This window comes from Nicotiana attenuata, unplaced genomic scaffold (assembly GCF_001879085.1).
Source record: "Nicotiana attenuata strain UT unplaced genomic scaffold, NIATTr2, whole genome shotgun sequence".
NCBI classification, from domain to species: domain Eukaryota; kingdom Viridiplantae; phylum Streptophyta; class Magnoliopsida; order Solanales; family Solanaceae; genus Nicotiana; species Nicotiana attenuata.
The window spans coordinates 107,592-122,130 of NW_017672494.1; the positions used below are offsets into that span (position 1 = coordinate 107,592).

The 14,539-nt window shown below is 34.9% G+C and overlaps 1 protein-coding gene across 1 annotated transcript; it reads right to left on the bottom strand.

Annotated features, from left to right (window-relative positions):
- Window positions 1–1,752: 1,752 nt before the first annotated feature.
- On the bottom strand, window positions 1,753–6,850 carry LOC109213417 (secretory carrier-associated membrane protein 1-like). Its single transcript, XM_019377211.1, has 12 exons — window positions 6,612–6,850; window positions 5,448–5,504; window positions 5,263–5,325; window positions 4,799–4,832; window positions 4,568–4,690; window positions 3,777–3,839; window positions 3,606–3,696; window positions 3,457–3,502; window positions 3,311–3,378; window positions 3,031–3,079; window positions 2,610–2,675; window positions 1,753–2,152 (listed from the first exon to the last, which is right to left on the bottom strand). The coding sequence occupies exons 1-12, from the start codon at window positions 6,666–6,668 to the stop codon at window positions 2,066–2,068; spliced, it is 804 nt and encodes a 267-aa protein (XP_019232756.1). The 5' UTR covers window positions 6,669–6,850; the 3' UTR covers window positions 1,753–2,065.
- Window positions 6,851–14,539: the final 7,689 nt, after the last annotated feature.

Consider the following 14,539-nt stretch of genomic DNA (forward strand, 5'->3'; position numbering starts at 1 on the left):
TCTCAAAATTATCACATTTCTTATTTTATTATTTAAAAATAATTTTATATTTACTCATGAAGGAGTAATATTTTAAATAATAGTGTTGATAAAATTTATTGAATATTTACTTTTAAAGAGGTAAAATATGCAGTTTGATAATATTTTTTAAGAAATAATAATTTTTAATTGTTTAAAATTTAAGAGATTATAGTTAATTTATATTTTGTAGTAACTCTAAAAAAATTGTATCATTTATACTTGTAAAACATGCTAAATATTTTATTTTATATGAGTTTCTTTAATTGTTTTTTGTTTTTTGAACTTTTAATGTATTTTTTTTGTGTTATAATGCAATATTATGAATTCATAAATTTAAAAAATTAAAGATCCGTGGGACTTACGCCCCGTGTCTCGAGGCTTTCGCCTCGCCCCATATTAAGTAAATCGCCACGCCTCACACTCCCGCCTTTTAAAACACTGATTTGTGAGTTAAACAACCACCAAAAAATATTTATTCTCTCATCCTCTCAAAAGACTATTCTTTCCTATTTTTCCTGGGCAATTCTTTTCTTTGCGAACTCCAAACTTTCAGCCACGAGTGCACGTGTTTGGGAGTATTGTGGAACCTTGGGGAGCGACCGGTCTTAACGATTTGCACCCATTTAATTTGGCCTGAAATCGCGTTTAAGGCAGTGGCTTGCCACGACACAGTATTTATCCGATAAGTTATTTCTATTATTTTATTTTTCTTTGTCAATATTATCAACTATTTTTTTAACACATGCATATCAAAAATCTAAATTCTAATTGATATAGAAAGGTAAACGAGCAATTTAAAGTTGGGAAATGGGGATTATAATTAATAGTTTTTTAAGTTTTTACTTTTTAAAATATTAAATATTAAATATTTAAATTTAATTTAATTAGTTTTTAGCCCACGGGCCGGCCTAGACCCAACTCGGTCAAGCCTCAAGGGCAAGTGAGCTGACTTGGGCGGGGCTTATAAGCCTCAGTTTCAATTGGGCTAAAAAAATTCCAACCCAACCCTACCCAAGTAGCGGGCTGGGTTGGGCTGGCCTCACGGGCCAAACCCATTTCGGCGGCCCTACCTGCCAGAGGATGAGTAGTAATCCCAGGATAAAACAGTAAAATTGATAATCTCATGATTAATACAATATACCGAATAGTCAATAATAAATAATACTAGGATAACTAATCACAACATAATCGATCAAAATATAGCTAATCAATATAACTAATTCCAGCATAATTTATTTTCAAACCAAACCACCTTTAAATTCTAGTGGTACCGGTGAGTTTCACACAAAATAGGTACGTTCAACTCTCATTGTCTTATTCTTGCATGGTTTACTAGAACAAGTCTAAAGTAATCTCAAGAATGTACGGTTTATTATTCAACTAATTCCAGTTTTTTATAAAGCAGGTGCCCAAAATTGGAAATATGTAATATCTGATTGTAGTCCACCCTTGGAAATCCAATACCTTTTATCTCTGTCCATTTAATAATTTTGTGTCATACAAGAAAATTTCTACTCACTCTTTATGTCAATCCATCTTGTTGATTGACACCAAATTATACCTGTGCTCCGATCATGATGAAAATGGCAGCCCGGTGCATGAAGCCTCCCGCATTCATGCAAGCATCAGTGGCTGATTCCATGACTCGAACCTGTGACCTATAGATCACACGTAGACAACTTTATCGTTGCTCCAAGGCTCGCTTTCGCTCGGATCACAATGAATATGCATAATACACAAACATTCTAGAAACTAAAAATCAAACATTTTGATGATTCTCTATATTCGTACAACTCTGTTCCTGTAGTATGAAGAAAACTCCCCAGAAACTGGAAATATACGACTAAACATTAGTTTTGTGAAAATACTTCGTGATTTTAAAGGATTAACGATACACTAGTATAGCCAAAGGCAAGGGACATCACTATATATGTACTTGAGTATGCAAAAGCTTATCTAGCTATGGTGTGAGAAGAAAGAATGAAAGAATACAACAGGCCAAAGTCCAAAACTACGCGTACGCCTTCACTCCCCAAATGTTAGTTTATATTGCCGCGTTAATTGTTGATCTTGCAACCTGTTTCTTCATTTCCGCGGCTTTGCCACTTCCTCGGAAATACATGAACACTTGCTGCATATTGCAGATAATAAAGATGTCAGGGTAAGAGCGGAGACAAATAAGCCTATATATGCTATGCGTTCAACCAAATCCAATATATTCTACGTCGAACATAGACATATGTTAATAACCATTCTCATTTTAACAAATACAGTCAAACCTCTCTATAACAGTCTCATTTGTTCCGGATTTTTTTAGTTGTCATACCGAAGTGCAGTTATAGAGAACATATATTATAACATAGCATAAAAATTGGTTCCATAAAAAAATTGGCTTTTATAGTGAATGACTGTTATGTAACGATGTTGTTATAGAGAGGTCGTATTAAATTTTGGTAGCATAATTTCAAAGCTACAATGTGTTCAGTGCTAAGAACTTTACACGTTTAACCTATCAAGCTTAAATCCTGTATCCGTTTCTAGGTAAAAGCAATACTAGAAGCCAATGATAAAGGGGCAGATAACTAAACCTGAATAACCCATATGCTGATCAACGATTCAACGGAGAAGAATGCTGCACCAACGAAGAAGAATATCTGCAAGTAAAAGCAAGGTTCAATCTCTTTTTGAGGCAAAAAGCAAGATTTCCGCTTTTGTGACAAAAGAATTACTCATCAAATTATTCTGACATGGTTAGAATTTGTTGATTTCTGCACTTGATATTAATCTGAACGCACATTCAGAAGACAATGATATGAATAAAGAGTAGCTGTAGTATAGATTAGTCCTAATATATGTTGCTCAGACTCTCCGGAAATGACTCTAGGTGCATGTCAGATCCTCCAAAAATAGTGTATTTTTGGAGGATCCGACATGGGTGCGACAACATTTTGGAGAGTCTACGCAACATAGGTCCTAATGAAATGTTAGAAAAATCTAAGATAACCTTACCCCGATTATGGAATTCCAGCCTATAAGATCAATTGCATTCAAGAAACCACTGTTAAACAAAGGAATGTAAAAAAGAGTAAGTCCCATTATATCAACGAATATATAAAGGAATACTTGAAACATATACATTTAACTCAAGACATTACTTCAAATAAGAAATTAAAAAGGGGAAAACATTCTCAAAAGGTATAACTGCAATAACTTTCGTATCCTGGAAACTCATTGTATCATCACATATTGCTTTTTCTAAAACTGGAAAGAAAAAGAAAAAAAAACTTACGTTAATGAATGCCCCCTGAAGACGAATGGAGGTGACGCAGCAGCTAAGACGCAGAATACAATGTGAATCTACAATATATGAATAAAAACTCAGAACAATCCTTAACAAGCAACTCTAAAGTAGAAAAAGGGAACTGTTGTGTTCACCGCATAACATAAGAAAAACCAGCCAAACTTCAGCGCGCTATCAGTCCTGCAAACAGAGGGGGATATCGTAAAATAGTCTAAAAAAAAACACAGCAACATAGGACTGTGATAAAGATTTGTTCTTTAATGAGGTAGCGCAAAAACAGTACCTCATCGCACGATAAAGAGGACGATACCACAAAAAGTAGGCTGATGGAATACCGAATAAGTAGATAAGAGCAAAAAACCAAGCACCAGGGTCTATAATGACAAAAAGTTAAGTTAGATAGTTAATTTTTATTGAAGGATTAAAAAGATTGAGCAATTAGTTTAGCAGCAACCTCCTCCTTTGATCCAAACACAGGTTGTTGCTAAAATATTCCATAGAAGACAACCCGCCAAACCTGCGATTAACCATTTAAAGAAAATTGTCTGATTCAACAATTTAAGAAACACCAATGCTCGTTCTAAATCAGCAACAACAATCCAGTATAATCCCACAAGTGGAGTCTGGAGAGGGTAGTGTGTACGCAGACCTTACCCCTACCCCGATCCTACCAACGCTTGTTCTAAATTAATTCTAACAAAACAAATTTCTAAGATTCTAGATACTCTTGATTCAAATGTCTGTCGAACAATCCCTAATAACCTTTGAATCGCTCCTTAATATCCCTAGAGCTATATAAGTTTCTAATTATTGTAATATGCAAAAGTTGTAAGATTCAAAGAATCATAACACATGGTTGTCTTCATTCTCAGCTCGATCTCATCAGTCATCAACCTATGTAAATCGATCATTTCAACTTGGTCAATTATTCCCATGCATCAGAAAACATAGACGGCGCCCCAAGGTCCAACCGCAACACCTCCTATTGTCACAAGAAAAGGCAAAAACCAGGTCGATCATGCACCACTATGACCAATTGTTTTAGTGCAATAATCTTCCGATGGTGGCTGGACGACTATATAAATACATAGTGAAGTTATTAATATGCACATCGGTCTCTAAGCCAGGTAAAATCAAAGGTTGTTGAAATCTCGCTAGAACGTTGGTAATGTGAGAAGCATTAGTAGAATCTGTAAATCTGAGGGTACACAAAAGATGTAACAGCTGGTTTTAAATCGAACATACCCAACAATGTAGTAAATGCAACATACTGGATCCTTTGTAAATGGATCGGGATTTCATTCGCAATATCATGATGAATGATAGGGCAGAACGGTGGCCAATTCCTTTCCTCTACAACAACACCAGCTGCGAAAGAAAAAGGGGAGAACAGACACAATATCAATTTTCACAGAAGAAAACTTTTGATTTAGTTCAAGAGCACAACGACGTATAATATACACAGTGGAGAAATACCTCCTGCTAAGGCCTCTTCTCTCCTTTTCACTTCCTATAAGAAACCAAGAAAGCTGAAAATTAATAGCGTATAAAACGCCTAAATTACAAAATACAGTCTTAGCATTAATTTGCAACAGAAACATCTAATAAACCAAATATTAAAGTAGCAATAGTTCAACAAGGTAGAGAACAACAACAACTACGCTTCAGTCCCAAACATGTTGGTGTCTGCTATATGAGTTATCACTGACGATGTTACTCCATATAAACCCATCTCAGGCCAATATTATCCAAAATAAAAATAATAGTAATTTAAAAAAGTACTAGGAGTTCATTATATTTTCTACCGACGTATAAATCTCTAGAACGATAAACGACTTCTATTTCAAGAAAGCTATTTGACAAAACTCTGGATTGTTTACTTAACGGAAGATAAGCAAAGGCATTACGAGAAGCAACCGTAGAGTGCAATGCAAACCTACTTGTTCTCTTCTTCTCAGATCAGCCTCTCGAGCTTGTAGTTCCTTCTCCTTCTTCTTCAGATCCTGAATAGTTATATAAGTAAAAAACATTCAACTCTAGTCTCCAAATGAACACGGAATTACTATGGTCACTGGCAAAGTGATAAACGATATATCCACAGTTCGAGTTGTCAAATTTGTCTCACCTTTGCACTATCAAGAGGAATATCAACTGTTGAACCACGGGCAGCACCTCCAGTATTCTGAACATTTTAGTAAGTAAATAATGCATAAGTAAGTAAGGTGGACAGCTCAAAATTTAAGCTTATATAGAAGAGAAGGGTGTGTCTTGTCTTCTTTCAAATCGACAATAATCGTGTCAATTCTACAATGTGCAATCATAGGAAGCTAGTTTAATGTAACTAAAGAAGCTCACAATCCTAAAGAACAACAAAAATCCGAGCTCGTTCTAAAAATTTGACTACATTCTCCAATAGAATGATACAAAACAAGGAAACATTCAAGAGGTAACAAAAAACCAGAATGCAATTAAACAAATCTGTTAACCGGACCAAACGAACAAAAATAAATCAAACCAAGTATTCTTTATGGGAAGTTATCAGAGGCAGATGTAGTGTTGCGGCACCAGATTCATCTGAATCCCAGTATTTTCGACGCGAAGCATAAATTTATGCGTAACAGTACACTAAAGTTGCAACACATAGTACATATGAATCCTTATATATTTAAAAATATAATGGGTTTAATGCAAAGAACCTTAAAGATTGAACCCGTAGAACTTAAATCCTAAATCAGCCTCTAGTGATTGTATTGTTTCTAATACGCCAAAGACAAAAAAGAAAAACGTAACGACCCATCGACCAGTCGCAAAGCCATATGCAAGCAGGGGGATTCAATTGTCGGAAAATTATACTATATAAATAGGGTAGTTAATACATATATAAAAATTTGAATCCCCTTAACATATGAATCAGGGACGGAGCCAGAGTGCTCACTGTGGGTTCGGCCGAACCCAGTAACTTTGATTCAAATCATGTAATTATCTTAAAAAGTTTAGTACGAATTATTAATTTAGAACTTAGTAACTTAAAAAGATTAGACTTTTGAACCCATAAGCTTGAAATGCGGGCTCGGCCTCTGATACGAGTAATACATGTTCAAATCTCAGCTATGACATTTTTGGATTTTTGAATGTCTCATTAGAATTTCTAGCTCCGCTACCAACATAAATCACATTTTTCTCCAAAGTAGAAATCAAAATCACAACAGAGGAAAAAACAATAATTCAAAACCAAAAGGAACCACATAATATATTGTCTAATAACAGCATATGAATTTTTGGTATGTACCGCAAACGGATTAATATTAGCTTCTTCTGCAAAAGGATTTTCATTAAAACGAGCCATAATCAATAACCACGAAGAGAATCAGAAATTCCTATGCAAAATATTATTTTTGCTAAAATCCACAGGCACCCAAAAGCAAAACCCAAAAATGCATGCGACAGATCTAGAAAAAATATGTTAATCTGTAGCACGTATGATTTTAATTGGGAGAGTGGAAATTAATGTGCATTGATCACAATGCACACGTGAATTTTTTTTTTTCTTGTAATTTCTGTTATATATTTTTCGTTAATTATCATTCATTTGTATTTTCCTGTTTTTTCGCAGAAGAAATTGGGAAAATTCTGAATCAGAAACAATGTAAGAAGCTATTCGCGGGTGTTCACAGGACGAAATCTGAGGCATTATATATGTTGGGGCTTTGGGACTTAGCTGACACAAAGGTCCTTTCTTTTAAAATTATATTTTTACTTAAAGTTTAATAAATTATGTAAAATAATAATTAAATATTATATTCACAAAAAATTAGAGAAATATTTTTTTACATGACATATATACCCTTAGAGTTCAAGTGTATGCTATATGAATTTTTAAGGAGTCGTTTGTTCAAGTGTATGCTATAACTAAATCCAACACTAAAATCCCACATTAGATAATAAACATTTGGCTAGTCGTATAAGAAAAAATAATTATTGCATTATTTAGTACACTGCTTGATTGGTGGTATCACGGCACTGTATAATGTAAAAATTTATTTATATGATATAGGATGGGGAATAAACAAATGTGTACTAGTAACACGAAATTATGACATATATACCCTTAGAGTTAGTAAAATTTGCATAACAATATTCTTTTATTATTAAATACTACATAACAATTTTTCATTTTTATAGTAAACTCCGGCACGCGACTGAAAACATGAGAAACCTGCTGCAGAAGCTTTCTTTTTAACCTGAGAAGTAGGGGCGGATTTAAGCACGTGAACCCATGATCTCTCCGTAAAATTAGACATTTTATATACATATTTTTTAAAATTGATCTAATATTAATCCGCCTCCGCTGAGAAGTGTATAGTTTCAAGTTAATAGCCAAAATACTTAGGTAGCCTTCTTTTTGTTTGTTTGTTTGTTTGTTTGTGGACTTGTGGTTAAGTGATGGTCTATATGTTAGAGATTAGCTAGCTGTGTCATGGTAAGCTATGCTTTGTAAATATTTCACTTGATGATTAATAAAATTACTTAATTACCAAAAAATAAAAATAAAATCAATTGTAGTCGATGAGTTGAGATCTAAATAATTAAATTTTTTGAGCTGTGCTGGTGTCTCTGTTCTCACATTTGCGAGGTTTCCATCGCATTTGCGACATGAGCAGAGCTGGCATTTACAAGATATTTCTCGCTTTTGCGAAGATGGGCTGGGGCAGGGGAGTTCGCAATTGCGAACAACATCATCGCATTTGCTATAGCAGCTCCGCATTTGCGACACCAACTGTCGCTTTTGCGAAACATTCAGAGCTCGCATTTGCGGGTCATCTGTCGCATTTGCAACATGAGCAGAGCTGGTCAGCCTTCGCTTTTGTGATACTTTTGTCGCATTTGTGATCCTGATGTCACAAATGCGACATCTGAGGCTGGTATTAGGACTTCCATTTCGGGACTTAGCTTCATTTTATCATATTTTTAACCCTAGGTCCGAGAAGAGGCGATTTGGTGAAGGGATTTTCATACCAAATCACTGGGTAAGTACCTTTAATCATTTCCCAACTACATTTCATGATTATATATAAGATTTAACATCAAATTCATGAGAAATCTAAAGAAATAATTGGGGGAAATTGTAAAATCTTTCAAAAATGTAAAATGATCATTTGAAGGATGAATTGGTATCGAAACTTGATAATTTTTATATGGTTGAACTCGTATTGGAATGGGTGTTCGGGTTTTATAAATTTTATCGGATTCCGAGGTGCGGGCCCAGGGAATTGACTTTTGTTGGCTTTTTGTAAGTTGTATAAGGATCATAGCTTTGTTAATTGAAATTGTTTTCTCTTGCATTGTTTGATGTATTTAAGTCTTCTTTGACTAGATTGAGCCGAGCGGAGGTGAACTTGTAAAGGAAAAGCTAATTTGGGTATTGAGTTAGCCGAATTGAGGTAAGTGTTTTGCCTAACTTTGTTGAGGAAATTTTTCCTCCTATTTGTCATTGTTTGCTACATGCAGGGGTGATACATATATGAGGTGACGAGCGTATACGTATGTGCCATGGTTAATCATGCTCGGGAGGTGGATTATGTTACATTTATGTTTGTAGAATTCCGTGACCACTTGCTTCATGCCTTACTTGACTCTTGGATACTAAGAATATAATATTAAATGATAGAAATCAAGATTGAGCTTATTATAACTTGATCAAACTTGACGGAAATTCTGAGAATACATTGATGTGTCTAATTCGGTCATCTCTATGCGAAATCATTGCTACATTACTACGGCCGATATTCTTGAAATACTAGACTCTATACTTGTATTGTGGATCATTTGTGAGATTTGTGGAAGTATTTGAATAATACGGTTCTTGAGAGTTGCTGAATCATTGTTGACTTGGAAAGTTGTGATTGGGATTTGTTTGGAATATCCGTTAAAACACTCTCCTTGATGTTATTTATGCTTCCTGCCTTGTTTGTCATTGATATACATATGCTTGGTAAGGAATAGTGTAAAGCACGAAGGGTGATGTCGTGCCATTGTTTATACATTATCATGTGAGGGAGAATATAAAGCACGAAGGGTGATGCCGTGCCACATTATTGAGAGTAAAAGCACGAAGGGTGATGTCGTGCCACATATTGAGAGTAAAAGTACGAAGGGTGATGTCGTGCCATATTATTTGAGAGTAAAAGCACGGAGGGTGATGCCGTGCCATTCCATTTATATTGTTATGCGTGTATGTTATCGTGAGGTCATGGCACGATGGGTGTTTTCGTGCAGGCGAGGATGAGGGACATACATTATGTTTGATATCAGTCTTCCATGTATGCATTCATGTCTTTACCTTGAACTGTTATTGTCATAATTATAGATCTAATGTGACTTGTTGCAATTGTTCTATCATTAATCTCTATCTTAATTGTTGTTGTGTTGCTCATACCTTCTACTTGCTTAACTTGCAAATACCATGCCTATTTTCTGCTTTTATAATTATACTCATGACGTATCTATTCTGTTGCACTTTAGTATAAGCTTTCCACCATGCTAGTCATTCCTGCCATTACTTGTTAACTTGTAAAGATCATGTGTTTCCTTCTTATTTGTTATATTTGTACTTAGGCCTCCATTATGCTAATTAATTAAAGTTGATATTCCTTGTTTTCCAATTGTTGTTATTACTCACGTGCTTTCCGCTTAGTATTTTACTGTTGCCCACATGTATATCCTTGTCCATTATTGCTACTTGCGTATTTCCTACTTTGTAATTCCTGTTATCGGTATTTCTATCATCTGGTTGGTTCTATTATACGTACATTCGGAAGGATGAGTGAACGCACGAAGGGTGTTGCCGTGCTAATTGATTTGACATATAATTTATTTATATATGGTGAGGAAGAGATAGAAGCACGAAGGGTGTTACCGTGCCATTTGACTTGATATCTTGGATATACTTCTCATACCAGGAAAGATTGTAAATCTTCTACTGTGATTCCTTCTAGTAATTGTTAACTGTCTCGCAGAGTTGTATACGGTACTCTTATCTGTTATGTTTTGAACTGCCTATGATGTTAGTCTAATGTACATGTTATAACAATAAGCATCTTTTAACTAAAAGTCTCGTCACTACTTCGACGAGGTTAGACAAAATACTTACCAGTACATGGGGTCGGTTGTACTGATACACACTTCTGTATGATGTGTACATATTTCTGGAGTAGAGTTGCTGGTGATGCCAGGTGCTGATTCTGAAGATGTTCGCACATTCGGGATATAGCTGCCTCTTGTCCTTGGTAGCTTAGGTTTTGCTATTCTGTTTATGTATCTTACAAACAGAACGTGTATTTATTCGAACCAGCTTTGTAAATTCCAAGTCTTAGAAGCTCATGAGTCGTACTACCAAGTCTTGGGTAAATTTGTAAAAATTCAGTTATCTATTCTCTATTCTCTTATAATTTCAATTGAGTTGTATTATCTGTTAGTTGGCTTACCTAGCGGGTTGAGTTAGGTGCCATCACGACCAGTGATTTTGGATCGTGACATTGTTACTCATGGTGACTTATACTGTGAGCACGTGATTTTTGCCCTAAGCAATAATTCCCAAAATTTCAAACAAAATAATTTCTTTAGTATTTTATAATTTTTTGTGAATTTTGTGGCATTTTTTGGTAATTGTTGCATTTTTATTTGTGCATTTTAATTCATATGAAAATACAAAAATATGCATTTTTGCATTTAGGATTTAATTTCATATTTTAGTATTAATTTGTTTTAGAACAAAATGTTAAGAAAATAACAAAAAGGGTCCATTTTGCATTTTTTGGTATTAGTTTGCATTTCTCTTTAGGAATTAATTAGGAAATATAATTGTTAGAGTCAATTTGTTTTTAGTTTTATTCTAGCATTTTATAAAATTAGAAAATAAATAAATACAAAAATACAAAATAAAATACAAAAAGCAAAATGAATAAATACAAGAAAACAAACAAAAATATAATAAGAAGGCTGCCCTGAATTGGGCTATTGTCAATAAATTCGGAGCCCAAGTATTAAATCAACCCCCAGGCCCAAAATTACATCAACCCTGAACCAGCCCACTTTTACCAACTCGGTCCAGCCCCTTTAATGTCTAAACGACACCGTTTCATGGTTCTTGAATCATGACTGTTGGATCTCATCAATCCAACGGTCCGGAACTAACTAGGTTTATTAATATAAAAGTGTCCTAAAATTCCCCCCTACCCCCCTTTCCCGTCTCAGAACACCCCTCAAACCCAAACCCTAATCCCCGTCGTCTTCCGCCGTCGCCGTCGGCCGGAAATCGTCTCCGCCGGCGGCCTACCTCCAAATACTCCCAAAAATACACCACAGCTGCTCCTCACCTTCCCCATTATGAATCCAGCCTCGCTTTTTCTCAAATCCCATCCGAACCCCTCGAATAACCAAAGCAGTGGTCGCTGCCTCCGCCGTACACAGCGGCGCCACCATCAAACGACCCCAGCTTCACACCATGTGTTCTCCCCAAGGTTTTCTTCCCAAATCCATAACCACTTTTGTCCAAATCCTCCTACATCTCCTCAAATTTCAGATCGAAATAGGAATTCAAAACCCTAATTTTTAAATTGCGGATTTCTATCTATTTTGGACTGTGATAGTCCTTAGTCTTGTGTTTCTCATAGAAACACATGATTAAGGACAAGTTCCAGTCCAAAGTTTGCAAAGACCTGGCCGAGTTCATAATCCAATTAGGTATTTTGTTTTTCCCTTTCTTTTAATTCTGATTTTTTTTGTTTCTTTTATTTTCTGTTTTGTTTTTATTTTTTGATTTAGTATGTGTTCTAGCAATTTTAATAATTAGTGCAGTATTTGATTTTAAATGCATGATTATAGCCTTTAATTCAGTAGTTTGATTGCTGAATGTGTTTTAGTCTGTTTCGATAATTGTTTTGCAATTCGATTTTGTTTCATTTTAATCTTAGTTTAATTGTTGTTTCAACTCTGTTTGGATACTGTTTGGCTTGATTAAATCAATAGTTTTGATAGTTTAATTAGTATTAGTTTAATTCACTTCAATGATTGTTCCTTAATTCAGTAGTTAGGGTTAATTGATTGGTTATAGCTGATTTAGATTAAATAAGGTTAACCATAGTCAATATTAATTAAAGTAAAGGGGTTTGGGTTGGTCAGTAATTCCAAGAGGGTTTCAGGGGTAGTTTAGGCATGAAAAAGGGTAGTTTTATTAAGATTGGTAAATTCAAAACTAAGGCAAGGGTAGTATAGGTATTGTATAGCTAAAAGAACAGCCTAGGGCCTTCTAGAATAGGACTTTAGTGTAGATTTTAGTAAACTTAGGGCAGTAACTTGAGAAACAAGTTAGAAATTGAAGGTTTAATAGGTAAAATCTGAAATAAAAAGGGGGGAAAATAGTGAAAAGATTCCAGAACCTTCTGCCCCATTTTTTGCCTATAAAAGGTACTCCTAATGCCTTCACTAGAAGGAGGAGACACCCCTGAAAATTCCCAAAAGTTTTGAGCCTCCAAAAATCTTCCCCCAAAACCCTCTCGGCAGATCTAGCTTCAATTTGAATTTCAAATCACTAGAAGTTCAAAACTCTCCTTAAGTCTTAAATTCTGCCCCAAAAATCCAAAAACAATAGAAAAATCAGTAGAAAAAAACAAAAAAAAAGACTGTTTTCATCGAAAAATTCAGTTTAATTTCAGCATTCAGTTCAACATTTGATTGCTGAAGTTTCAGAGGTTTACTAGAGTTAATTTCAAGTGTTTTTGGGATCAATTAAGCTGTTTGATCATCTATTGGGTGTTTATTCTGTTGATTGTCATTCCTGGGTGTGCATTGGGTATTTTTGGAGTTGAAATTGATCCGGTTGCTGTGTTATTATTCCTTGTTGATTTGCTGAAATCACTCTTGGGTTATTGCTGTGGCTTTGCTGTGCTGTTGCTTGTTATTGGCTTGAACTGACCTCGCTTCTCTCATTTCTGTCCAATATTCAGGTACACATTTGTGTCTCTCAAATCATTTGAAGTGAAATGAAGTGCTGGCAAACCTTGCCTATTGAATTTCCTCTTTGTTTGCTTTAATTTGATGTCAAATAAAACTCCTAAGCATGTGTTGGATTACTGAATGTATAACTGACTACAAGTTTATCAATTCATTCTCTGGCATCTTATGGACTTTTGTATTAGGACTGGATTGTGTAATTTGAACTGCAGTAGCTTGATATGAACTTTTCTAATTATACTTTGGTAGTAGAATGTTAATTAGCTTAGAAATCTCATGTTTGGTAATTAGTTGGATGGTTAAAGATGAAGTGACAGCATTTGTTAGCCAATTCGATCTATGTATTCTGTGTAAACCTATCAAACTAAATAATAACTCGGGCTGAAAATTAGTCATTGATTCTGATCAAGTTATATCTCACCTCTATGCTGTTTGGTTATAGGAGTAAAAAGGTTATTCAAAACAGGAAACAATTTCACCTTTAATTGAGTAGCTCATTTCGAAATGCATATGTTGTTTGAGTGTTAAACTAGTTGATAGATGAAATCAATTTGAAAGTAATCAGCATGTTGAATGTTAATAAAATCAATGCTATTTTATTTGTGCTGCACCTTATTAGCACCTGAAAACTTAAATAAAAACCAGTAAACAAATATTGCTTCTCCCTGTCACAAGCCGTTGGGCTGTTTGTGTCAATATTCACAGACGCACATTAGATCTAATTCAATAGATTCGTACATTGGTTTACCCCTGTGATTTGGGGCCTTGGCACTCAAGTAGACGGCCCATTTTCTAGTAGGATTATCTGGTTGTTCAATGACCTCAAGGATTCGGTATAGCTTAACAGACTTTATCCAGTTTGGATTGGAATTGAAGCCCAGCTATTTGTTCATAGGTCAAATTATTTGGCTCACTGATTTGAGGCCTGATTTAAGATGACAATATATAGTTTAACATAATATAATCCATCTCATTTGTTAATTAGGGTATTTCCTTATCATTAGAGACAAGAGGTTGAGTAGAAAATCGTAGTCACTTTAAGATTGGCCTTTAATAAAATGAGACGAGCCTCGCCAATTGAAATATAAATGCGGGGCCCTCAATAAATGCTATAAAAAAATACTTAGAATTCGGGTGAACCGTTTAGCGAATTTCACGGTTTTTCCCAAAGATAATAAATGCGTTAGACTCTTTAGGCACGATTTT

Bases quoted from the DNA above. Each gene is read 5' to 3' on its own strand.
- LOC109213417 (XM_019377211.1), bottom strand. From the start codon at position 6,668: ATGGCTCGTTTTAATGAAAATCCTTTTGCAGAAGAAGCTAATATTAAT. The intron at 4,833-5,262 runs GTAGGTTTGCAT...GGTTTCTTATAG, and splicing joins ATCTGAGAAGAAGAGAACAA to GAAGTGAAAAGGAGAGAAGA. The intron at 3,080-3,310 runs GTAAGTTTTTTT...TTTGTTTAACAG, and splicing joins TTCAGGGGGCATTCATTAAC to TGGTTTCTTGAATGCAATTG.